Genomic DNA, 26378 nt, shown 5'->3' on the forward strand with positions numbered 1-26378 from the left:
CCACCACCTTCAACACTCCCTCCCTCCACCACCTTCAACACTCACTCCCTCCACCACCTTCAACACTCACTCCCTCCACCACCTTCAACACTCACTCCCTCCACCACCTTCAACACTCACTCCCTCCACCACCTTCAACACTCACTCCCTCCACCACCTTCAACACTCACTCCCTCCACCACCGGCGCCCCCTGGCTGCAGTGTGCACCGTCTACAAGATGCACCGCGGCAACTCGCCAAGGCTTCTTCAACAGCACCTCCCAAACCCGCGACCTCTACCCCCTAGAGGGACAAGGGCAGCAGGCGCGGGGGTGACCTCTGGCTTGGCTTCACTGCCACTGAGGGATAAGCTTTAAGGATGTAAAGTATTTGCTTCAAGGGTTCATTGCTGAAGAATTCACAGCAACACGTCGCTATTAAGAACGAGTTGGTTTATTAGCAAAAGGTTCAACAATCACACCACACGTTACCAGTTCATCCACCGGGCTCACAACCACCTGCTCCATCGTGGATCCCCCGAAACCCAACTGGCCGGGGTTTTATTGAGTCTTCTGAACGTCACGTGACTGGCTGAGCCCCTCCCCAACTCAACAGCTCGACAACTATATTAAGTTAACGGATAAAGCCGAGTTATTGAAGGGACACTCGAAGCCACAAATTAACAACAAAACTTTTTTGAGAACTTCGTAGATCAATTTAAAATCCTGTTCCCCGGAGAGGGTGATGATGCACTCCGGTCCCTCCGGCGCCCACCTCTCGCGGAAGGCCGCGAGCGACCCGGTGGACACCGCGTGCTCCATCTCCAGGGACACCCTGGCTCAGGATGTAACCGCGGAAGAGAGGCAGGCAGTCGGGCTGAACGACCCCCTCGACCACCCGCTGCCTGGACCGGCTGATGGCCCCCCCTTGGCCAGGCCCAGGAGCAGTCCTACGAGGAGGCCCTGAGACCTGCCCGCTCCCCTCCGCACAGGGTGCCCAAAGATCAGGAGCGTGGGGACTGAAAGGGTTTGTCTTATGAAGAAAGGTTGAGCAGGTTGGGCCTGTACTCAATGGAGTTGAGGTGATCTGATCAAAACGTATAAGATACTGAGGGGGCTGGACAGGGTAGAGACCGAGAGGATGTTTCCCCTCGTGGGGGAATCTAGAACTCGGGGGCATAGTCTCAGGATAAGGGGCCGCCCATTTAAAATGGAGATGAGGAGGGTGAAGGGGTCCGTGCACTCTACTGCCCCCCCCCCAGTGGATATCGGGTGAGGTTGCGACTCCCTCCATGGTGGAATAGCCTGCAGACACTCGCTGCCTGGATTCACACACATGAATGGGCACCCGGGAGAGGGGGAGAATCCTTAACCCGCCGGAATGAGTGTGTGAGAGGGTCTGTGCTATCCACCTCCGGGATTCCATCCTGATTAGAATGGGACTGTTATTTGCTTCACTGTTTCGTGTCAGCCGTGGCTCAGTGAGTCTCTCCCTCCCGCCCCCCCGGCCCTTCCCCCGCTCCCCTCGCTGAGTCAGAAGGTCGTGGGTTCGAGTCCCACTCCAGTGACTCGAGCCCCATAGTCCAAGCCCGACACTCCCCAGTGCCAGTGGTGAGGGAGCCCCGCACTGTCGGAGGGGCAGTACTGAGGGAGTGCCGCACTGTCGGAGGGGCAGTACTGAGGGAGTGCCGCACTGTCGGAGGTGCAGTACTGAGGGAACGCCTCACTGTCGGAGGGGCAGTACTGAGGGAGCGCCGCACTGTCGGAGGGGCAGTACTGAGGGAGCCCCGCACTGTCGGAGGGGCAGTACTGAGGGAGTGCCGCACTGTCGGAGGGGCAGTACTGAGGGAGCGCCGCACTGTCGGAGGGGCAGTACTGAGGGAGTGCCACACTGTCGGAGGGGCAGTACTGAGGGAGCGCCGCACTGTCGGAGGGGCGGTACTGAGGGAGCGCTGTACTGTCGGAGGGGCAGTACTGAGGGAGTACTGCACTGTCGGAGGGGCAGTACTGAGGGAGCGCCGCACTGTCGGAGGGGCGGTACTGAGGGAGCGCCGTACTGTCGGAGGGGCAGTACTGAGGGAGTGCCGCACTGTCGGAGGGGCAGTACTGAGGGAGCGCCGCACTGTCGGAGGGGCAGTACTGAGGGAACGCCGCACTGTCGGAGGGGCGGTACTGAGGGAGCGCCGAACTGTCGGAGGGGCAGTACTGAGGGAGCGCCGCACTGTCGGAGGGGCAGTACTGAGGGAGCACCGCACTGTCGGAGGGGCAGTACTGAGGGAGCACCGCACTGTCGGATGGACAGTACTGAGGGAGCACCGCACTGTTGGAGGGGCAGTACTGAGGGAGCGCCGCACTGTCGGAGGGGCAGTACTGAGGGAGCACCGCACTGTCGGATGGACAGTACTGAGGGAGTGCCGCACTGTCGGAGGGGCAGTACTGAGGGAGTGTCGCACTGTCGGAGGGGCAGTACTGAGGGAGCGCCGCACTGTCGGAGGGGCAGTACTGAGTGAGCGCCGCACTGTCGGAGGGGCAGTACTGAGGGAGCGCCGCACTGTCGGAGGGGCAGTACTGAGGGAGTGCCGCACTGTCGGAGGGGCCGTCTTTCGGATGAGACGTTAAACCGAGGCCCCGTCTGCCCTCTCGGGTGGATGTAAAAGATCCCGGGGCCACTATTGGAAGAAGAGCAGGGGAGTTCTCCCCGGTGTCCTGGGGCCAATATTTATCCCTCGACCAACATCACTAAAACAGATGATCTGGGTCATTATCACATCGCTGTGTGTGGGAGCTTGCTGTGCGCTAATTGCCGTTTCTCACATTACAACAGTGACCACACTTTTCAACAAGAAAAAGTACTTCATCGGCTGTGAGGCATTTTGGGACGTCCCGCGGCGGTGAAGGGTTCTATATAAATGCAAGTCTGTCTTCATTGCTGTTTGTGCAAGCTGGGGATTTGGGAGTGGGTAATCACGTGGGCCTCAAGCTCTCGACCGAGTGTCCTGCTTTACTGCGTGTGTGTGTGTGTGTGTGTAACTGAGGGCAGGATCATGGTTCTATTGTGACGCCTCTACAGCCGAATAGCCCCGGGCACGAAGAAGGCGGCAGCGGTGTGAGGAATACAGGGCGCCCTGCAAACCCGTACTCCCTACCCCCTACCCTCCAGCGAGAGTCAGCACCTTCGAGATAGAGGAGGGGGGAGATGTGCGGAGGGAATAATTCCATTAACCGGCGGTATTTTCTAAGATGCGGAATGCGGATTAAGCAAGGATCGGGTGTGTGTCTCTTTGCCCCCCCGCCGGGACAGCTACTGACAGCATGAACTGTGTGTGACTGCTTGACTCATACTTAACCATCGCGATTTCAGCACAACATAGAGGGACAGGAATTATACATCAACTCCGTTTATATATATATATATATATATGTGTTCAAATACAGATCAGCACAGCAATAAAATGCTCTTGTTAATAGTCATTTGCTTGCCCTTCTCTCCTTCTGTGTATATATCGATATAAATTGCAGCTTTTTGTATATAAATTGATAATCACCATGAATTATGTGAAACTCTCAGCACTATATTGTAATGCTGGTATTGTACAAGATGCGAAACGGATTGAAGGCGAACTCTGGAATGGACCCCCGAACTTCTTAATAAAGCATATGGTGATAATCACGGCCTTTTTTGTCTGCTTATGTCATTATTTGTGTTTCTGCTCGGAGGAGTGAAAGGGGAAGGTGGCCGTGGCTCAGTGAGTAGCATTCTCTCTCTCGCCTCCGAGTCAGGAGATTGTGGGTTCGAGACCCCATTCCAGAGGTTCGAACCTGGAGGGAGCGCTGCACTGTCGGAGGGGCAGTACTGAGGGAGCGCCGCACTGTCGGAGGGGCAGTACTGAGGGAGCGCCGCACTGTCGGAGGGGCGGTACTGAGGGAGCGCTGCACTGTCGGAGGGGCAGTACTGAGGGAGTGTGGCACTGTCGGAGGGGCGGTACTGAGGGAGGGCCGCACTGTCGGAGGGGCAGTACTGAGGGAGCGCCGCACTGTCGGAGGGGCGGTACTGAGGGAGGGCCGCACTGTCGGAGGGGCAGTACTGAGGGAGCGCCGCACTGTCGGAGGGGCAGTACTGAGGGAGAGCCGCACTGACGGAGGGGCAGTACTGAGGGAGCACTGCACTGTCGGAGGGGCAGTACTGAGGGAGCGCCGCACTGTCGGAGGGGCAGTACTGAGGGAGCGCCGCACTGTCGGAGGGGCAGTACTGAGGGAGCTCCGCACTGTCGGAGGGGCAGTACTGAGGGAGCGCCGCACTGTCGGAGGGGCAGTACTGAGGGAGCGCCGCACTGTCGGAGGGGCCATCTTTCAGATGACATGATAAACCAAGCCGCTTGCCCTCTCGGGTGCATGTCAACGATCTCATGGCCAGTATTTCGATGAAGAGCAGTGGCGCGGGCAGCGGGGAGTACTCTCCGGTGTCCTGGGGCCGACATCTGTCCATCAACCAACACACCAGAAAACATATTATCCGGTCATTATCATCTTGCAGTTTGTGGGAGCTTGCTGTGCGCAAATTGGCTGCCACGCCTCCTGCGTTACGACAGCGACAGAAGTTACGTGCTGTATCAGGCGTAAAGCACCCCACACCTGGAGGACTGCGCACAGTTTTGGTCTCCACCTCTGAAGTCGGACATACTTGCTTTCCAGGCAGTGCAATGCAATGACGATTCACCAGATTGATCCCAGGGATTGGTGGGAGGTGAGGGGCGGACTGCCCTACGAGGAGACACTAAGGAGATTGGGGGCGATACTCACTGCAGTTTAGAAGAATGAGAGGTGATCTCATAACGTATAAAAGTCTTAAAGGGGTAGAATGGGGTAAGATGGTGAAAGGTACGGTTGAAATGGGCATATATTGGGCGGGGGTGAAGCCTCTCAGAGCCAAATAACCTGTTGTTGAGGGTGGGGGTTCTTTTTTTGTATGTGGCGAGGTTCAAAAAAGAAATGAGGGTGGATGGGAATGAGGAAGAGTTCAAAAGCAAGAAAGCGAATGCAAGTTACAGATAAACATCGAAACATAGAAACATAGAAACAGAAAATAGGTGCAGGAGTAGGCCATTCGGCCCTTCTAGCCTGCACCGCCATTCAATGAGTTCATGGCTGAACATGCAACTTCAGTACCCCCTTCCTGCTTTCTCGCCATACCCCTTGATCCCCCGAGTAGTAAGGACTTCATCCAACTCCCTTTTGAATATATTTAGTGAATTGGCCTCAACAACTTTCTGTGGCAGGGAATTCCACAGGTTCACCACTCTCTGGGTGAAGAAGTTTCTCCTCATCTCGGTCCTAAATGGCTTACCCCTTATCCTTAGACTGTGACCCCTGGTTCTGGACTTTCCCAACATTGGGAACATTCTTCCTGCATCTAACCTGTCTAAATCCGTCAGAATTTTAAACGTTTCTATGAGGTCCCCTCTCATTCTTCTGAACTCCAGTGAATACAAGCCCAGTTGATCCAGTCTTTCTTGATAGGTCAGTCCCGCCATCCTGGGAATCAGTCTGGTGAATCTTCGCTGCACTCCCTCAATAGCAAGAATGTCCTTCCTCAAGTTAGGAGACCAAAACTGTACACAATACTCCAGGTGTGGCCTCACCAAGGCCCTGTACAACTGTAGCAACACCTCCCTGCCCCTGTACTCAAATCCCCTCGCTATGAAGACCAACATGCCATTTGCTTTCTTAACCGCCTGCTGTACCTGCATGCCAACCTTCAATGACTGATGTACCATGACACCCAGGTCTCGTTGCACCTCCCCTTTTCCTAATCTGTCACCATTCAGATAATAGTCTGTCTCTCTGTTTTTACCACCAAAGTGGATAACCTCACATTTATCCACATTATACTTCATCTGCCATGCATTTGCTCACTCACCTAACCTATCCAAGTCGCTCTGCAGCCTCATAGCATCCTCCTCGCAGCTCACACTGCCACCCAACTTAGTGTCATCCGCAAATTTGGAGATACTACATTTAATCCCCTCGTCTAAATCATTAATGTACAGTGTAAACAGCTGGGGCCCCAGCACAGAACCTTGCGGTACCCCACTAGTCACTGCCTGCCATTCTGAAAAGTCCCCATTTACTCCTACTCTTTGCTTCCTGTCTGACAACCAGTTCTCAATCCACGTCAGCACACTACCCCCAATCCCATGTGCTTTAACTTTGCACATTAATCTCTTGTGTGGGACCTTGTCGAAAGCCTTCTGAAAGTCCAAATATACCACATCAACTGGTTCTCCTTTGTCCACTTTACTGGAAACATCCTCAAAAAATTCCAGAAGATTTGTCAAGCATGATTTCCCTTTCACAAATCCATGCTGACTTGGACCTATCATGTCACCATTTTCCAGATGTGCTGCTATGACATCCTTAATAATTGATTCCATCATTTTACCCACTACTGAGGTCAGGCTGACCGGTCTATAATTCCCTGTTTTCTCTCTCCCTCCTTTTTTAAAAAGTGGGGTTACATTGGCTACCCTCCACTCGATAGGAACTGATCCAGAGTCAATGGAATGTTGGAAAATGACTGTCAATGCATCCGCTATTTCCAAGGCCACCTCCTTAAGTACTCTGGGATGCAGTCCATCAGGCCCTGGGGATTTATCGGCCTTCAATCCCATCAATTTCCCCAACACAATTTCCCGACTAATAAGGATTTCCCTCAGTTCCTCCTCCTTACTAGACCCTCTGACCCCTTTTATATCTGGAAAGCTGTTTGTGTCCTCCTTAGTGAATACTGAACCAAAGTACTTGTTCAATTGGTCCGCCATTTCTTTGTTCCCCGTTATGACTTCCCCTGATTCTGACTGCAGGGGACCTACGTTTGTCTTTACTAACCTTTTTCTCTTTACATACCTATAGAAACTTTTGCAGTCCGTCTTAATGTTCCCTGCAAGCTTCTTCTCGTACTCCATTTTCCCTGCCCTAATCAAACCCTTTGTCCTCCTCTGCTGAGTTCTAAATTTCTCCCAGTCCCCAGGTTCGCTGCTATTTCTGGCCAATTTGTATGCCATTTCCTTGGCTTTAATACTATCCCTGATTTCCCTTGATAGCCACGGTTGAGCCACCTTCCCTTTTTTATTTTTACGCCAGACAGGAATGTACAATTGTTGTAATTCATCCATGCGGTCTCTAAATGTCTGCCATTGCCCATCCACAGTCAACCCCTTAAGTATCATTCGCCAATCTATCCTAGCCAATTCACGCCTCATACCTTCAAAGTTACCCTTCTTTAAGTTCTGGACCATGGTCTCTGAATTAACTGTTTCATTCTCCATCCTAATGTAGAATTCCACCATATTATGGTCACTCTTCCCCAAGGGGCCTCGCACAATGAGATTGCTAATTAATCCTCTCTCATTACACAACACCCAGTCTAAGATGGCCTCCCCCCTAGTTGGTTCCTCGACATATTGGTCTAGAAAACCATCCCTTATGCACTCCAGGAAATCCTCCTCCACCGTATTGCTTCCAGTTTGGTTAGCCCAATCTATGTGCATATTAAAGTCACCCATTATAACTGCTGCACCTTTATTGCATGCACCCCTAATTTCCTGTTTGATGCCCTCCCCAACATCACTACTACTGTTTGGAGGTCTGTACACAACTCCCACTAACGTTTTTTGCCCTTTGGTGTTCTGCAGCTCTACCCATATAGATTCCACATCATCCAAGCTAATGTCTTTCCTAACTATTGCATTAATCTCCTCTTTAACCAGCAATGCTACCCCACCTCCTTTTCCTTTTATTCTATCCTTCCTGAATGTTGAATACCCCTGGATGTTGAGTTCCCAGCCCTGATCATCCTGGAGCCACGTCTCCGTAATCCCAATCACATCATATTTGTTAACATCTATTTGCACAGTTAATTCATCCACCTTATTGCGGATACTCCTTGCATTAAGACACAAAGCCTTCAGGCTTGTTTTTTTAACACCCTTTGTCCTTTTAGAATTTTGCTGTACAGTGGCCCTTTTTGTTTTTTACCTTGGGTTTCTCTGCCCTCCACATTTCCTCATCTCCTTTCTGTTTTTTGCTTTTGTCTCCTGTTTGTTTCCCTCTGTCTCCCTGTATAGGTTCCCATCCCCCTGCCATATTAGTTTAACTCCTCCCCAACAGCACTAGCAAACACTCCCCCTAGGACATTGGTTCCGGTCCTGCCCAGGTGCAGACCGTCCGGTTTGTACTGGTCCCACCTCCCCCAGAACCGGTTCCAATGCCCCAGGAATTTGAATCCCTCCCTGCTGCACCACTGCTCAAGCCATGTATTCATCTGAGCTATCCTGCGATTCCTACTCTGACTAGCACGTGGCACTGGTAGCAATCCCGAGATTACTACTTTTGAGGTCCTACTTTTTAATTTAGCTCTTAGCTCCTTAAATTCGTTTCGTAGGACCTCATCCCTTTTTTTACCTATGTCGTTGGTACCAATGTGCACCACGACAACTGGCTGTTCTCCCTCCCATTTTAGAATGTCCTGCCCCCGCTCCGAGACATCCTTGACCCTTGCACCAGGGAGGCAACATACCATCCTGGAGTCTCGGTTGCGGCCACAGAAACGCCTATCTATTCCCCTTACAATTGAATCCCCTATCACTATCGCTCTCCCACTCTTTTTCCTGCCCTCTTGTGCAGCAAAGCCACCCACGGTGCCATGAACTTGGCTGCTGCTGCCCTCTCCTGATGAGTCATCTCCCTCAACAGTGCTCAAAGCAGTGTATCTGTTTTGCAGGGGGATGACCACAGGGGACCCCTGCACTACCTTCCTTGCACTACTCTTCCTGCTGGTCTTCCATTCCCTAGCTGGCTGTGGACCCTCCTCCTGTGGTATGACCAACTCTCTACACGTGCTACTCACGTCATTCTCAGCATCGTGGATGCTCCAAAGTGAATCCAGAGGGAGATTTGTCAATGGGAGTGTGTGGGGAGGTTGAATCAGTCAAATGGCCCCAGGTTAATTGGTTTGGGAGGGGGGAGAGGAGGGGGTGTTGTTGTTGTTGTTTTTTTGTGCGGTGACATTCAAAAAAGGGGAGGGGAGCACCAATGAGGAAAAGGGTGTGAAGCCTCCCAGAGTCAAATAGCCCCAGGTTGTTTGGGGGGGGATTGTTTGTGTGTGTGTGTGGGTGAGGTTCAAAAAAGGATTTGGGGAGAGGGAAATGAGAAAGAGTGGAAAAGAGAGAAAGAAAAAGCAGGTTACAGAGAGAGTTGTGTCAAGTGTCAAGAGTGTGTGAATGAAAAGAAAAACTACAAGCCGCCTACAACGCCCGGCGTGCCTCGGGAGAATGGCACATGCGCACTGCGGACCCGGTCAACGAAAGAAAAAAAACTACAAACAAACGCCTACAACTCCCGGTGTGCAGCGCGGGATTGCGCACATGCGCACCGCGGCTTGCGAGGAGGAACAAAAGGACTACAAGGCGCCTACAGCTTCCGGCGTGCATCGCGGGATGGGCGCAGGCGCAGTGCGGCGCGGGGCGGGAGAGAAAACTACAAGCCGCCTACAACTCGCGGGCGCCGCGCCTGCGCGCAGCGTCGGGGCGCCACGTCGCCCGACGTCAGTTCCGGGGGGCGGGGTGAGGAGGCGGCCATCTTGAGTCGGTTGGTTGCAGAATCGGAGGCGGCGGCGGAGCGACCGAGAGAGAGAGAGAGAGCGACCATGAACCCCGAGTAGTGAGTGGGGCCTGGGGCCTTGGGCCTGGGGGGGGCACACACACCCCCCACCCCCCGGGGATACCCCTCCCCCAATCCCCGGGGCTTTATTGTCCGCCGACACATATCCCCCCCAATTAAAGGGGAGGTGGTTAAAGGGGAGGGGCCTGCTCTCAGCCCACCCCCACCCCCCCACCCCCACCCCCACCCCCACACACTGGCCCCCCCCCCAAACCCCCATGACCCTTCAAACCCCACCCACCCCGCGGTCAAATAGCCGCAGGGACCGCCCCTTTAAGGGGGGGTAAGCGGGGTTCAGAGGTCGCAGCGGAGCCTTCAACCGTGACCTTCCCCCCCCCCTCCCCATCGTACCATTTCCCCCCCCCTCCCCATCGCACCATTCCCCCCCCCTCCCCATTTCCCCCCCCTCCCCATCGCCCCCCCCTCCCCATCGCCCCCCCCCTCCCCATCGCACCATTTCCCCCCCCCCCATCGCACCATTTCCCCCCCCCCTCCCCATCGCACCATTTCCCCCCCCCCCTCCCCATCGCACCATTCCCCCCCCCCTCCCCATCGCACCATTTCCCCCCCCCCTCCCCATCGCACCATTTCCCCCCCCCCTCCCCATCGCACCATTTCCCCCCCCCTCCCCATCGCCCCCTTCCCCCCCCCTCCCCATCGCACCATTCCCCCCCCCTCCCCATCGCACCCTTCCCCCCCCCTCCCCATCGCACCATTTCCCCCCCCCCTCCCCATCGCACCATTCCCCCCCCCCTCCCCATCGCACCATTTCCCCCCCCCTCCCCATCGCACCATTCCCCCCCCCCTCCCCATCGCACCATTTCCCCCCCCCCTCCCCATCGCACCATTCCCCCCCCCCTCCCCATCGCACCATTCCCCCCCCCTCCCCATCGCACCATTCCCCCCCCCCTCCCCATCGCACCATTTCCCCCCCCCCTCCCCATCGCACCATTCCCCCCCCCCTCCCCATCGCACCATTTCCCCCCCCCCTCCCCATCGCACCATTTCCCCCCCCCCTCCCCATCGCACCATTTCCCCCCCCCCTCCCCATCGCACCATTTCCCCCCCCCCTCCCCATCGCACCATTTCCCCCCCCTCCCCATCGCCCCCTTCCCCACTCTCCCCCCCCGCCACCTTTCCCCCCTCCTCCCCATCGCCCCCCCCTCCTCCCCGTCGCCCCTTTCCCTCCCCCATCGCCCCCTTTACCCCTCCCCCATCGCCCCTTCCCCCCCTTTGCCACCTTTCCCCCTTCCCCTATTGCCCCTCCCACCCCCCCCCATCGGCCCCTTTCTCCCCCCCCCCGCTCCCTAACCCTGGGTCTGTGTAACCAGTAAAGCCCCCCCCCCCCCCCCGGGTGCGGTGCAGGAGGGGGGAGTTGCTCGGTGAGGCGCCGGGTAACGGTGTGGAGAGACCCGGCCGGTTCCCCCGTGTCGGAGGGACTGAGCGTGAGGGCGGGACAAGAGTGCGGGATGCATGGCTCGGGGTGCGGGACGGGGATTCGGGGGTGGGGGGGTTTGGTCAGTATGGTGGGGAGGGGGTAGGTAAGGAATTCTTGCATCTCTCCAGCGCCTTTCACCACCACCGGACGTCCCACGGCGCCTCACAGCCAATGAAGTACTATCGGAGTGCGCTCACTGTTGTATTGTGGGAAACGCCAATTAGCGCACAGCAAGCTCCCACACACAGCGATGTGATAATGACCCAGATCATCTGTTTTAGTGATGTTGGTCGAGGGATAAATATTGGCCCCAGGACACCGGGGAGAACTCCCCTGCTCTTCTTCCAATAGTGGCCCCGGGATCTTTTACATCCACCCGAGAGGGCAGACGGGGCCTCGGTTTAACGTCTCATCCGAGAGACGGCCCCTCCGACAGTGCGGCGCTCCCTCAGTACTGCCCCTCCGACAGTGCGGCGCTCCCTCAGTACTGCCCCTCTGACAGTGCGGCGCTCCCTCAGCACTGCCCCTCCGACAGTGCGGCACTCCCTCAGTACTGCCCCTCCGACAGTGCGGCGCTCCCTCAGTACTGCCCCTCCGACAGTGCGGCGCTCCCTCAGTACAGCCCCTCCGACAGTGCGGCACTCCCTCAGTACCGCCCCTCTGACAGTGCGGTGCTCCCTCAGTACTGTCCCTCCGACAGTTCGGGGCTCCCTCAGTACTGCCCCTCCGACAATACTGGTATATGTGAAGGTAACAAGAGAATTGTGTCCAATTCTGGGCACCGTACTTTAGGGAGGATGTGAAGGCCCTGAAGAGGGTCCAGGGGGAGAGTGACCAGAACGGTCCCGGGGGGGATGAGGGACTTCAGTGAGGTGGGGAGACTGGAGAAGCCGGGGTTGTTCCCCGTGGAGCAGAGAAGGTTAAGGGGGAGATTTGATCGAGGTGTTCACAATCACGGGGGGTTCTGACGGAGTAAATCAGGAGGGACTGTTCCCGGGGGAGGGCCGGTAACCAGAGGGACACGGATTGACGATAATCGGCGATGGAACCAGAGGGGGAGACGAGGAGAATGTTTTGACGCAGCGAGTTGTTGTGATCGGGAACGCGCTGCCTGAAAGGGCGGTGGGAGCAGATTCAATCGTGACTTTCAAACCGGGAATTGGATCAATACTGGGACAGGAGAAATGTGCCGGGGCTGTGGGGAAAGAGCAGGGGGGGAGTGGGACTGATTGGATCGCTCTGTCACAGAGCCGGCACAGCACGGGCTCGAGGGGCCCCAATGGGATCCTCCTGTGCTGGGTGAGTCTGAGAGTTCCTGAGGTAGGTTGGGGGAGCGGCACTAATGAGCGTCTATTGATTAAAACAGTGGCCTGCCCAGCGTTACACTGTGAGCCTGTGTGTGTGTGTGTGTGTGTGTGTGTGTATTGACAACACAGCACACGGCCCACACTCGTGAGCTGTGGCCCAGGCTCCAGTTGACGTTACAGTCTCACCAGCAGCTGCGTATCCTTGCTGTGGACCATGCTCCTCTTCCTCTAGCGGGTGATTCCATTTCAAGAATCGTTTAAATTTGATATTACCCTCTCTATTCTCTCCCCCCCCATCATCACTGACTCTCCCTGGGGTTGTGGGTTCCACAGGAAACCATCCCTCATGCAAGCGACTTCCCGACTAGCCCAACCAGTGGCAGGGTATTCATAAGAAGGCAAGAATTCGGAGCAGGAGTCGGCCATTCGGCCCCTCTAGCCTGCTCCGCCATTATGACCTGTGAGGAGAGACTGGATCGACTGGGCTTCTACTCTCTGGAGTTTAGAAGGATGAGAGGGGATCTCGTAGGAATATATAAAATACTGACGGGACGGGACAGGTTAGATGCAGGAAGAATGTTCCCAATGTTGGGGAAGTCCAGAACCAGGGGTCACAGTCTAAGGATAAAGGGGTGAGCCATTTAGGACCGAGATGAGGAGAAACTTCTTCACCCAGAGAGTGGTGAACCTGTGGAATTCTCTACCACAGAAAGTTGTTGGGGGCCAGTTCGTTGGATATATTCAAAAGTGAGTTAGATGTGGCCCTGTCGGAGGGGCAGTACTGAGGGAGCGCCACACTGTCGGAGGGGCAGTACTGAGGGAGCGCCGCACTGTCGGAGGGGCGGTACTGAGGGAGCGCCGCACTGTCGGAGGGGCAGTACTGAGGGAGTGCCACACTGTCGGAGGGGCAGTACTGAGGGAGCGCCGCACTGTCGGAGGGGCAGTACTGAGGGAGTGCCACACTGTCGGAGGGGCAGTACTGAGGGAGCGCCGCACTGTCGGAGGGGCAGTACTGAGGGAGCGCCGCACTGTCGGAGGGGCAGTACTGAGGGAGCGCCACACTGTCGGAGGGGCAGTACTGAGGGAGCGCCGCACTGTCGGAGGGGCAGTACTGAGGGAGCGCCGCACTGTCGGAGGGGCAGTACTGAGGGAGCGCCGCACTGTCGGAGGGGCAGTACTGAGGGAGCGCCGCACTGTCGGAGGGGCAGTACTGAGGGAGCGCCGCACTGTCGGAGGGGCAGTACTGAGGGAGCGCCGCACTGTCGGAGGGGCAGTACTGAGGGAGCGCCGCACTGTCGGAGGGGCAGTACTGAGGGAGCGCCGCACTGTCGGAGGGGCAGTACTGAGGGAGCGCCGCACTGTCGGAGGGGCGGTACTGAGGGAGCGCCACACTGTCGGAGGGGCAGTACTGAGGGAGCGCCGCACTGTCGGAGGGGCGGTACTGAGGGAGCGCCGCACTGTCGGAGGGGCAGTACTGAGGGAGCGCCGCACTGTCGGAGGGGCAGTACTGAGGGAGCGCCGCACTGTCGGAGGGGCAGTACTGAGGGAGCGCCGCACTGTCGGAGGGGCAGTACTGAGGGAGAGCTCGGAGTGGAGCTGTGCTCCGTACTCCAAGCGAACGAGGGGTGAATCAGAAGCAGACCCACTGCTGTGCCCGCCCGATATTCGCTCGAGGGGAGAGTCGCTGGATCAGGCAAAGGGGCCCTTTCCTGCAATCCTGAGGCCAATTCTAATGCCCCCTCCGCTCCCTCAGTACTGCCCCTCCGACAGTGCGGCGCTCCCTCAGTACCGCCCCTCCGACAGTGCGGTGCTCCCTCAGTACTGCTCCTCCGACAGCGCAGTACGGTGCTCCCTCAGTACTGCCCCTCCGACAGTGCGGCACTCCCTCAGTATTGCCCCTCCGACAGTGCTCCCTCAGTACCGCCCCTCCGACAGTGCAGCGTTCCCTCAGTACTGCCCTTCCGACAGTGCGGCACTCCCTCAGTATTGCCCCTCCGACAGTGCGGCACTCCCTCAGTATTGCCCCTCCGACAGTGTGGCGCTCCCTCAGTACTGGTATATACTTCAATGCAAGGAGTATAGCGAATAAGGCGGATGAGCTCAGAGCACAGGTAGACATTTGGGAGTATGACATAGCCAATAAAGAGACATGGCTGAAAGAGGGGCAGGTTTGGCAGCCTAATATTCCAGCTTACAGGATTTTTAGATGGGACAGAGAGGGGGTAAAAATCGTGAGGAGGGATGATATGTTAGAGGGATCATCAAATGAGGCCATATGAGTCGAACTGAAAAATAAAAAAGGGGTGATCACACTGCTGGGCGTGTATTATAGACCCCCAAACAGTGGGAGGGAGATAGAGGAGCAAATATGTCGGCAAATTGCTGTGAAGTCCAGAAACCATAGGGTAGTAATAGTAGGGGATTTCAACTATCCAAATATTGATTGGGACAAATTTAGTGTGAAGGGTATAGAGGGTGCAGAATTCCTAAAATGCATTCAAGGGAACTTTTGTAGTCACTTTTAAGAGATGGTTGGATGGGCACTTGAAGTGCAGTAACCTGCAGGGTTACGGACCTAGAGCTGGTGATTGGGATTAGACCTTTTGTTGGATGGAGCAGATATAATGGTAAGTACTGCAGGGAATCGAATACGGCCAGGGTGATCTCCTGCACTAGTGTCGATCGCCTGGATGGGTCGGAGAGGAATTTTCCCAGATTTTTTTCTCCCTAAATTGACCTGGGTTTTTATCTGGTTTTGCCTTTCCCAGGAGATCCCATGGCTCCGGTTGGGGTGGAGTGCAGAATGTTTCAGTGTAAGGGGTGTCGCGGTTGTGTGGGGTGGACTGGTTGGGCCGGGTGCTCTTTACCTTTCCGCCATTGTTCATAGGTTTATATGTAACCTTCAGGGCTGCTGACCGAGGGCCGTGCGGCTCTTTGTCGGCCGGCGCGGACACGATGGGCCGGAATGGCCTCCTTCTGCGCTGTAAATTTCTACTGCTCCTCCAACAGTGCGGCGCAGTGATGCCTTGTGTGTGTGTGTGTGTGAATCCCCCGATTCCCATCGCTCCACCATCGGTGGCCGTGCCTTCAGCTGCCTGGGCCCCAAGCTCTGGAACTCCCACCCTAAACCTCTCCGCCTCTCTCTCCTCCTTGAAAACACTCCTTAAAACCCACCTCTGTGACCCAGCTTTTGGTCGCCCGTCCCTAATGTCTCCCCATGCGGCCCGGTGCCAAGTTTTGCCTGATTCACGCTCCTGTGAAGCGCTTTAGAATGTTGAGGTTGGACCACTCGGCATTATACTCGGGGTGGGGTGGGGGGGGGCGCGCTTCTTCCCAGGGACAGCGTTTCAATCTTGGAAGAACTCCGTGGACAGGGGCCGAGTTAATTCAGTCTTACGCTGGCGGGTAGACAGGAGTAGCATGGGGAGAGAGGGGCGAGGGAACGGCTGACAGATCCTGATCTTAACCACGTCTCTCCCCTTAACACTTGCCGCTGTTTCTGATTCCAGTGACTATTTGTTCAAGTTGCTGCTGATAGGAGATTCCGGGGTGGGAAAATCTTGCCTCCTTCTCCGGTTTGCTGTAAGTATATGATTTATGATCCCGCGTCCCTCCTGGTTATCAGTTTAGGGTGCCCAGTATCACCCATCACACACTCCCAGGGCAGGTACAGCACGGGGTTAGATACAGAGTAAAGCTCCCTCTACACTGTCCCATCAAACACTCCCAGGGCAGGTACAGCACGGGGTTAGATACAGAGTAAAGCTCCCTCTATACTGTCCCATCAAACACTCCCAGGGCAGGTACAGCACGGGGTTAGATACAGAGTAAAGCTCCCTCTACACTGTCCCATCAAACACTCCCAGGGCAGGTACAGGGGGTTAGATACAGAGTAAAGCTCCCTCTACACTGTCCCATCACGCACTCCCGGGGCAGGTACAGCATGGGGTTAGATACAGAGTAAAGCTCCCTCTACACTGTCCCATCAAACACTCCCAGGGCAGGTACAGCACGGGGTTAGATACAGAGTAAAGCTCCCTCTAAACTGTCCCATCAAACACTCCCAGGGCAGGGACAGCATGGGGTTGCAGACAGATTCAGGTGAATTTATAATGGGGAACAAAGAAATGGCAGACCAATTGAACAAATACTTTGGTTTTGTCTTCACTAAGGAAGACGCAAATAACCTTCTGGAAATATTAGGCATTCGAGGGTCTAGCGAAAAGAAGGAACTGAAGGAAATTCTTATTAGTCAGGAAATTGCGTTCAGGAAATTGATGTGATTGAAGGCCGATAAATCCCCGGGGCCTGATAGTCTGCATCCCAGAGTACTTAAGGAAGTGGCCCTAGAAATAGTGGATGCATTGGTGATCATTTTCCAACAGTCTATTGACTCGGGATCAGTTCCTATGGACTGGAGGGTAGCTAATGTAACACAACTTTTAAAAAAAGGAGGGAGAGAGAAAACGGGTAATTATAGACCGGTTAGCCTGACATCAGTAGTGGGGAAAATGTTGGAATCAATTATTAAGGATGAAATAGCAGCGCATTTGGAAAGCAGTGACAGGATCGGTCCAAGTCAGCATGGATTTATGAAAGGGAAATCATGCTTGACAAATCTTCTGGAATTTTTTGAGGATGTAACTAGCAGAGTGGACAAGGGAGAACCAGTGGATGTGGTGTATTTGGACTTTCAAAAGGCTGTTGACAAGGTCCCACACAAGAGATTGGTGTGTAAAATTAAAGCACATGGCATTGGGGTAATGTATTGACGTGGATAGAGAACTGGTTGGCAGACAGGAAGCAGAGAGTCGGGATAAACGGGTCCTTTTCAGAATGGCAGGCAGTGACTAGTGGGGTGTCGCAGGGCTCAGTGCTGGGACCCCAGCTATTTACAATATACATCAATGATTTAGATGAAGGAATTGAGTGTAATATCTCCAAGTTTGCAGATGACACTAAACTGGGTGGCGGTGTGAGCTGTGAGGAGGATGCTAAGAGGCTGCAGGGTGACTTGGACAGGTTAGGTGAGTGGGCAAATACATGGCAGATGCAGTATAATGTGGATAAATGTGAGGTTATCCACTTTGGTGGCAAAAAGAGGAAGACAGAATATTATCTGAATGGTGACAGATTAGGAAAAGGGGAGGTGCAACGAGATCTGGGTGTCATTGAAAGTTGTTATGCAGGTACAGCAGGCGGTGAAGAAGGCAAAAGGTATGTTGGCCTTCATAGCGAGAGGATTTGAGTATAGGAGCAGGGAGGTCTTACTGCAGTTGTACAGGGCCTTGGTGAGGCCTCACCTGGAATATTGTGTTCAGTTTTGGTCTCCTAATCTGAGGAAGGACGTTCTTGCTATTGAGGGAGTGCAGCGAATGTTCACCAGACTGATTCCCGGGATGGCAGGACTGACATATGAGGAGAGACTGGATCAACTGGGCCTTTATTCACTGGAATTTAGAAGAATGAGAGGGGATCTCAAAGAAACATATAAAATTCTGATGGGATTGGACAGGTTAGATGCAGGAAGAATGTTCCCGCTGCTGGGTAGTTCCAGAACCAGGGGTCACAGTCTAAGGATAAGGGGTAAGCCATTTTGGACCGAGATGAGGAGAAACTTCTTCACCCAGAGAGTTGTGAACCTGTGGAATTCTCTACCACAGAAAGTTGTTGAGGCCAGTTTGTAAAATATATTTAGAAGGGAGTTAGATGTGGCCCTTACGGCTAAAGGGATCAAGGGGTATGGAGAGAAAGCAGGAAAGGGGTAGTGAGGGAATGATCAGCCATGATCTTATTGAATGGTGGTGCAGGCTCGAAGGGCCGAATGGCCTACTCCTGCAACTAATTTCTATGTTTCTATGTTAGATACAGAGTAAAGCTTCCTCTACACTGTCCCATCAAACACTCCCAGGGCAGGTACAGCACGGGGTTAGATACAGAGTAAAGCTCCCTCTGCACTGTCCCATCAAACACTCCCAGGGCAGGTACAGGGGGTTAGATACAGAGTAAAGCTCCCTCTACACTGTCCCATCAAACACTCCCAGGGCAGGTACAGGGGGTTAGATACAGAGTAAAGCTCCCTCTACACTGACCCATCAAACACTCCCAGGGCAGGTACAGGGGGTTAGATACAGAGTAAAGCTCCCTCTACACTGCCCCATCAAACACTCCCAGGGCAGGTGCAGCACGGGGTTAGATACAGAGTAAAGCTCCCTCTACACTGTCCCATCAAACACTCCCAGGGCAGGTACAGCATGGGGTTAGATACAGAGTAAAGCTCCCTCTACACTGTCCCATCAAACACTCCCAGGGCAGGTACAGCACGGGGTGAGTGTGGTTCGATGCCGTGGGCTGCCCTGTATAAAAGGTTCACTCAATGCGTTCCTTTGCCAGGATGACACCTACACCGAGAGTTATATCAGCACCATCGGTGTCGACTTCAAGATCAGAACGATTGAGTTAGATGGCAAAACCATCAAACTACAGATTGTGAGTATCGCTCCTCAGTCCGGGCAGGACAAAGTCCTGGAATACTGCGTATAGTTTTGGTCTCCATATTTACGAAAGGATATATTTGCATTGGAGGCAGTTTAGAGAAGGTTCACTCGGTTGATTCCTGAGATGAGGGGGTTGACTTATGAGGAAAGGTTGAGCAGGTTGGGCCTCTACTCATTGGAGTTCAGAAGAATGAGAGGTGATCTTATCGAAACGTACAAGATAATGAGGGGGCTGGACAGGGTGGATGCAGAGAGGATGTTTCCCCTCGTGGGGGAATCTGGAACTAGGGGGCATCATCTCAGAATAAGGGGCCGCCCATTTAGGACTGAGATGAGGAATTTCTTCTCGGAGGGTTGTAAATCTGTGGAACTCGCTGCCCCAGAGAGCTGTGGAGGCTGGGTCATTGAATATATTTAAGACAGAGATAGACCGATTTTTGAGCGATAAGGGAGTGAAGGGTTATGGGGAGCGGGCGGGGAAGTGGAGCTGAGTCCATGATCGGATCAGCCATGATCGTATTAAATGGCGGAGCAGGTTCGAGGGGCCGAATGGCCGACTCCTGCTCCTGTTTCTTGTGTTCTTACGAAGGTTCGTCACAGGTTGGGGGGTGTTTGCGGGTGGTACCAGCTAGGACCTGATGTAAGCACAGGAGGAGGCCATTCAGCCCCTCGAGCCTGTTACATTAGGAACAGGAGGAGGCCATTCAGCCCCTCGAGCCTGTTACATTAGGAACAGGAGGAGGCCATTCAGCCCCTCGAGCCTGTTACATTAGGAACAGGAGGAGGCCATTCAGCCCCTTGAGCCGGTTACATTAGGAACAGGAGGAGGCCATTCAGCTCCTCGAGCCTGTTACATTAGGAACAGGAGGAGGCCCATTCAGCCCCTCGAGTCTGTTACATTAGGAACAGGAGGAGGCCATTCAGCCCCTCGAGCCTGTTACATTAGGAACAGGAGGAGGCCATTCAGCCCCTCGAGCCTGTTACATTAGGAACAGGAGGAGGCCATTCAGCCCCTCGAGCCTGTTACATTAGGAACAGGAGGAGGCCATTCAGCCCCTCGAGCCTGTTACATTAGGAACAGGAGGAGGCCATTCAGCCCCTCGAGCCTGTTACATTAGGAACAGGAGGAGGCCATTCAGCCCCTCGAGCCTGTTACATTAGGAACAGGAGGAGGCCATTCAGCCCCTCGAGCCTGTTACATTAGGAACAGGAGGAGGCCATTCAGCCCCTCGAGCCTGTTACATTAGGAACAGGAGGAGGCCATTCAGCCCCTCGAGCCTGTTACATTAGGAACAGGAGGAGGCCATTCGGCCCCTCGAGCCTGTTACATTAGGAACAGGAGGAGGCCATTCAGCCCCTCGAGCCTGTTACATTAGGAACAGGAGGAGGCCATTCAACCCCTCGAGTCTGTTACATTAGGAACAGGAGGAGGCCATTCAGCCCCTCGAGCCTGTTACATTAGGAACAGGAGGAGGCCATTCGGCCCCTCGAGCCTGTTACATTAGGAACAGGAGGAGGCCATTCAGCCCCTCGAGCCTGTTACATTAGGAACAGGAGGGGGCCATTCAGCCCCTCGAGCCTGTTACATTAGGAACAGGAGGAGGCCATTCAGCCCCTCGAGCCTGTTACATTCAGAACAGGAGGAGGCCATTCAACCCCTCGAGTCTGTTACATTAGGAACAGGAGGAGGCCATTCAGCCCCTCGAGCCTGTTACATTCGTTACAGGAGGAGGCCATTCAGCCCTTCGAGCCTGTTACATTCGTTACAGGAGGAGGCCATTCAGCCCCTCGAGCCGGTTACATTCGTTAAAGGAGGGGGCCATTCAGCCCCTTGAGCCGGTTACATTAGGAACAGGAGGAGGCCATTCAGCTCCTCGAGCCTGTTACATTAGGAACAGGAGGAGGCCCATTCAGCCCCTCGAGTCTGTTGCACAGGAACAGGAGGAGGCCATTCAGCCCCTCGAGCCTGTTACATTAGGAACAGGAGGAGGTCATTCAGCCCCTCGAGCCTGTTACATTAGGAACAGGAGGAGGCCATTCAGCCCCTCGAGCCTGTTACATTAGGAACAGGAGGAGGCCATTCAGCCCCTCGAGCCTGTTACATTAGGAACAGGAGGAGGCCGTTCAGCCCTTGGGTTAAGTCAAATAAAGACTCTTCTCTCAACACCCCCACTCTCTCCCTCCCAACTCCCTCAACCCCACCTGTCTGGCCGGGTGATTGACAGGGCCCTGGTGAGACCACACCTGCAGTATTGTGCACAGTTCTGGTCTCCTTACCCAAGGAAGGATATACTGGCCATAGAGGGAGTGCAGCGAAGGTTCACCAGACTGATTCCTGGGATGGGGGGATTGTCCTATGAGGAGAGATTGAGCAGACTGGGCCGATATTCTCTGGAGTTTAGAAGAATGAGAGGGGATCCCATTGAAACACACACAATACTTACAGGGCTTGACAGGGTAGATGCAGGGAGGGTGTTTCCCCCCCGGGGCTGGGGAGTCTAGAACCAGGGCTCACAGTCTCAGGATAGGGGCTCGGCCATTTAGGACGGAGATGAGGAGGGATTTCTTCACTCAGAGGGGGGTGAATCTTTGGAATTCTCTGCCCCAGAGGGCCGTGGGAGGCTCAGTCTTCGAGGCCGAGGTCGGGAGATTTTTGGATATTAAGGGAATCGAGGGATCGGGCGGGAAAGTGGAGTTGGGGTCGAAGGTCGGCCGCGATCTGATTGGATGGCGGAGCAGGCTCGAGGGGCCGAATGGCCGACTCCTGCTCCTATTTCTTGTGAATGCGGCCGAGATGTGATGGGGATGAAAAGAGGGGAATTGGACCTGGGTTCCCTGCGCCCCCCCCAGGCCTGATCACTCTCGCCTGTCCTGTCCGGGGTGGAACACGGAGCACCTCCAGACCCAGGCCAGCGCGCTAGGAACCCCGATATCTCGGCCCGCTGACTCTCAGCCATCTCTCCTCTTCTCTTGTTAGTGGGACACGGCCGGACAGGAACGGTTCCGCACTATCACATCGAGTTACTACCGAGGAGCCCATGGCATTATTGTGGTGTACGATGTTACAGACCAGGTGAGCTCAATGGAGAACAGACTTCCTCTCCCATCGAAGCCCACCCCTCCCGTCCCCTAACCCTCCCATCGAAGCCCACCCCTCCCGTCCCCTAACAATCCCATCGAAGCCCACCCCTCCCGTCCCCTAACTCTCCCATCGAAGCCCACCCCTCCCGTCCCCTAACCCTCCCATCGAAGCCCACCCCTCCCGTCCCCTAACCCTCCCATCGAAGCCCACCCCTCCCGTCCCCTAACTCTCCCATCGAAGCCCACCCCTCCCGTCCCCTAACTCTCCCATCGAAGCCCACCCCTCCCGTCCCCTAACCCTCCCATCGAAGCCCACCCCTCCCGTCCCCTAACCCTCCCATCGAAGCCCACCCCTCCCGTCCCCTAACTCTCCCATCGAAGCCCACCCCTCCCGTCCCCTAACCCTCCCATCGAAGCCCACCCCTCCCGTCCCCTAACTCTCCCATCGAAGCCCACCCCTCCCGTCCCCTAACCCTCCCATCGAAGCCCACCCCTCCCGTCCCCTAACCCTCCCATCGAAGCCCACCCCTCCCGTCCCCTAACTCTCCCATCGAAGCCCAACACTCCCGTCCCCTAACTCTCCCATCGAAGCCCACCCCTCCCGTCCCCTAACCCTCCCATCGAAGCCCACCCCTCCCGTCCCCTAACTCTCCCATCGAAGCCCACCCCTCCCGTCCCCTAACCCTCCCATCGAAGCCCACCCCTCCCGTCCCCTAACTCTCCTATCGAAGCCCATCCCTCCCGTCCCCTAACCCTCCCATCGAAGCCCACCCCTCCCGTCCCCTAACTCTCCCATCGAAGCCCACCACTCCCGTCCCCTAACTCTCCCATCGAAGCCCACCACTCCCGTCCCCTAACTCTCCCATCGAAGCCCACCACTCCCGTCCCCTAACTCTCCCATCGAAGCCGACCCCTCCCGTCCCCTAACCCTCCCATCGAAGCCCATCCCTCCCGTCCCCTAACTCTCCCATCGAAGCCCACCCCTCCCGTCCCCTAACCCTCCCATCGAAGCCCATCCCTCCCGTCCCCTAACCCTCCCATCGAAGCCCACCCCTCCCGTCCCCTAACCCTCCCATCGAAGCCCATCCCTCCCGTCCCCTAACTCTCCCATCGAAGCCCACCCCTCCCGTCCCCTAACCCTCCCATCGAAGCCCACCCCTCCCGTCCCCTAACCCTCCCATCGAAGCCCATCCCTCCCATCCCCTAACCCTCCCATCGAAGCCCACCCCTCCCGTCCCCTAACCCTCCCATCGAAGCCCATCCCTCCCGTCCCCTAACTCTCCCATCGAAGCCCATCCCTCCCGTCCCCTAACTCTCCCATCGAAGCCCACCCCTCCGTCCCCTAACTCTCCCATCGAAGCCCATCCCTCCAGTCCCCTAACCCCCCCATCAAAGCCCATCTCTCCAGTCCCCTAACTCTCCCATCGAAGCCCACCCCTCCCGTCCCCTAACCCTCCAGTCCCCTAACTCTCCCATCGAAGCCCATCCCGAACTCCTGGCCGGCCTCCCACATTCTACCCTATGCAAACTAGAGGTGATCCAAAACTCGGCTGCCCCCAGTCCGAACTCACACCGAGTCCCGCTCACCCATCACCCACTGTGCTCACTGCCCCGTGTCCTAACTCGCACCGAGTCCCGCTCATCCATCACCCCCTGTGCTCGCTGACCTACATTGGCTCCCGGTTAAGCAATATCGGGTTCAGCAGCCAAGGAAGGGCCAGAGGACTGCAATCTAACCTCGCTCTCTCCCGCCACAGGAGTCGTACAATAACATCAAGCAGTGGCTCCAGGAGATTGATCGTTATGCCAGTGAAAATGTGAACAAACTGTTAGTCGGAAACAAGTGTGACCTGACGACCAAGAAAGTGGTTGATTATACGACAGCGAAGGTGAGAACCAGGGGAGGTGGGGTACGGGTCCCACACACACTGACTCTCACTGGGGTACAGTCCCACACACACTGACTCTCACTGGGGTACGGGTCCCACACACACTGACTCTCACTGGGGTACAGTCCCACACACACTGACTCTCACTGGGGTACGGGTCACACACACACTGACTCTCACTGGGGTACGGGTCCCACACACACTGACTCTCACTGGGGTACAGTCCCACACACACTGACTCTCACTGGGGTACGGGTCACACACACACTGACTCTCACTGGGGTACGGGTCACACACACACTGACTCTCACTGGGGTACGGGTCACACACACACTGACTCTCACTGGGGTACGGGTCCCACACTCACTGACTCTCACTGGGGTACGGGTCCCACACACACTGACTCTCACTGGGGTACGGGTCCCACACACACCGACTCTCACTGGGGTACGGGTCCCACACACACTGACTCTCACTGGGGTACGGGTCCCACACACACTGACTCTCACTGGGGTACAGTCCCACACACACTGACTCTCACTGGGGTACGGGTCCCACACACACTGACTCTCACTGGGGTACAGGTCCCACACACACCGACTCTCACTGGGGTACGGGTCCCACACACACTGACTCTCACTGGGGTACGGGTCCCACACACACTGACTCTCACTGGGGTACAGTCCCACACACACTGACTCTCACTGGGGTACAGTCCCACACACACTGACTCTCACTGGGGTACAGTCCCACACACACTGACTCTCACTGGGGTACAGTCCCACACACACTGACTCTCACTGGGGTACAGTCCCACACACACTGACTCTCACTGGGGTACGGGTCCCACACACACTGACTCTCACTGGGGTACAGTCCCACACACACTGACTCTCACTGGGGTATAGTCCCACACACACTGACTCTCACTGGGGTATAGTCCCACACACACTGACTCTCACTGGGGTACAGTCCCACACACACTGACTCTCACTGGGGTACAGTCCCACACACACTGACTCTCACTGGGGTATAGTCCCACACACACTGACTCTCACTGGGGTACAGTCCCACACACACTGACTCTCACTGGGGTATAGTCCCACACACACTGACTCTCACTGGGGTACAGTCCCACACACACTGACTCTCACTGGGGTATAGTCCCACACACACCGACTCTCACTGGGGTACAGTCCCACACACACTGACTCTCACTGGGGTACAGTCCCACACACACTGACTCTCACTGGGGTACAGGTCCCACACACACTGACTCTCACTGGGGTACAGTCCCACACACACTGACTCTCACTGGGGTACGGGTCCCACACACACTGACTCTCACTGGGGTACGGGTCCCACACACACTGACTCTCACTGGGGTACAGTCCCACACACACTGACTCTCACTGGGGTACAGTCCCACACACACTGACTCTCACTGGGGTACAGTCCCACACACACTGACTCTCACTGGGGTACGGGTCCCACACACACTGACTCTCACTGGGGTACGGGTCCCACACACACTGACTCTCACTGGGGTACGCGTCCCACACACACTGACTCTCACTGGGGTACGGGTCCCACACACACTGACTCTCACTGGGGTACGAGTCCCGCACACACTGACTCTCACTGGGGTACGGGTCCCACACACACTGACTCTCACTGGGGTACAGTCCCACACACACTGACTCTCACTGGGGTACAGTCCCACACACACTGACTCTCACTGGGGTACGGGTCCCACACACACACACACACACACTCCGTTACGAACCCCTGTGCTTTGCCCGTGCAGGAGTTTGCTGACTCGCTGGGAATCCCGTTTCTGGAGACGAGCGCCAAGAACGCGACAAACGTGGAGCAGGCCTTCATGACCATGGCCGCCGAGATCAAGAAGCGAATGGGCCCCGGGGCGACAGTGGGCAGCGACCGGCCCAATCTCAAAATCGAGAGCTCCCCCGTCAAACCCTCGGGAGGGGGCTGCTGCTGAGAGTGCGAGAGGGGAGGGGTGTGTGTGCGCGCGTGCGCGTGGGGTGGGGGGTGGCCAGGGGGCGTGGGGAGCGTCGCGGGGGAATCGCGGGCGGGAACGGGGCTGGAGCTGGAACCATCGGCAAAGCAACTCCCAAAGACCCCTTCCCTCCCGGAAACAGGCGCGAGCAGCCCCCCCCCCACTGCCATTTCTGGCTCCCCCCCCCCCCCGCCGCAGACTCGGGGGGGAGGGGGACCTCCCGCTCCCAGCCCCGTCCGAGAGAGAGAGGGGGACAGTTGCACAATGCCCAGAGAGAGGGGGAACACAGACACACACACTGCGTCAGGCCGAGCTCGTTTCCCCCTCTCACCCCTCCACCTCGTTCCCGTCTCTCTCTCTCTCTCTCTCTCTCTCTCTCCCTCCCTCCCTCTGTCCGTGTGTCTGTGTGTGGCGTGTGTGTGGGCTTCTCCGTCTGTCTCTCTCTCACTGT

General features: G+C 55.9%; 1 protein-coding gene across 1 annotated transcript; it reads left to right on the top strand.

Annotated features, from left to right (window-relative positions):
- The first annotated feature begins 9601 nt into the window (after nt 1–9601).
- On the top strand, nt 9602–25935 carry LOC139239413 (ras-related protein Rab-1B). Its single transcript, XM_070868117.1, has 6 exons — nt 9602–9695; nt 15950–16022; nt 18834–18929; nt 21915–22010; nt 23776–23907; nt 25715–25935. The coding sequence occupies exons 1-6, from the start codon at nt 9682–9684 to the stop codon at nt 25907–25909; spliced, it is 606 nt and encodes a 201-aa protein (XP_070724218.1). The 5' UTR covers nt 9602–9681; the 3' UTR covers nt 25910–25935.
- Nucleotides 25936–26378: the final 443 nt, after the last annotated feature.

Source organism: Pristiophorus japonicus, chromosome 27 (assembly GCF_044704955.1).
Source record: "Pristiophorus japonicus isolate sPriJap1 chromosome 27, sPriJap1.hap1, whole genome shotgun sequence".
In the NCBI taxonomy this organism is placed as follows: domain Eukaryota; kingdom Metazoa; phylum Chordata; class Chondrichthyes; family Pristiophoridae; genus Pristiophorus; species Pristiophorus japonicus.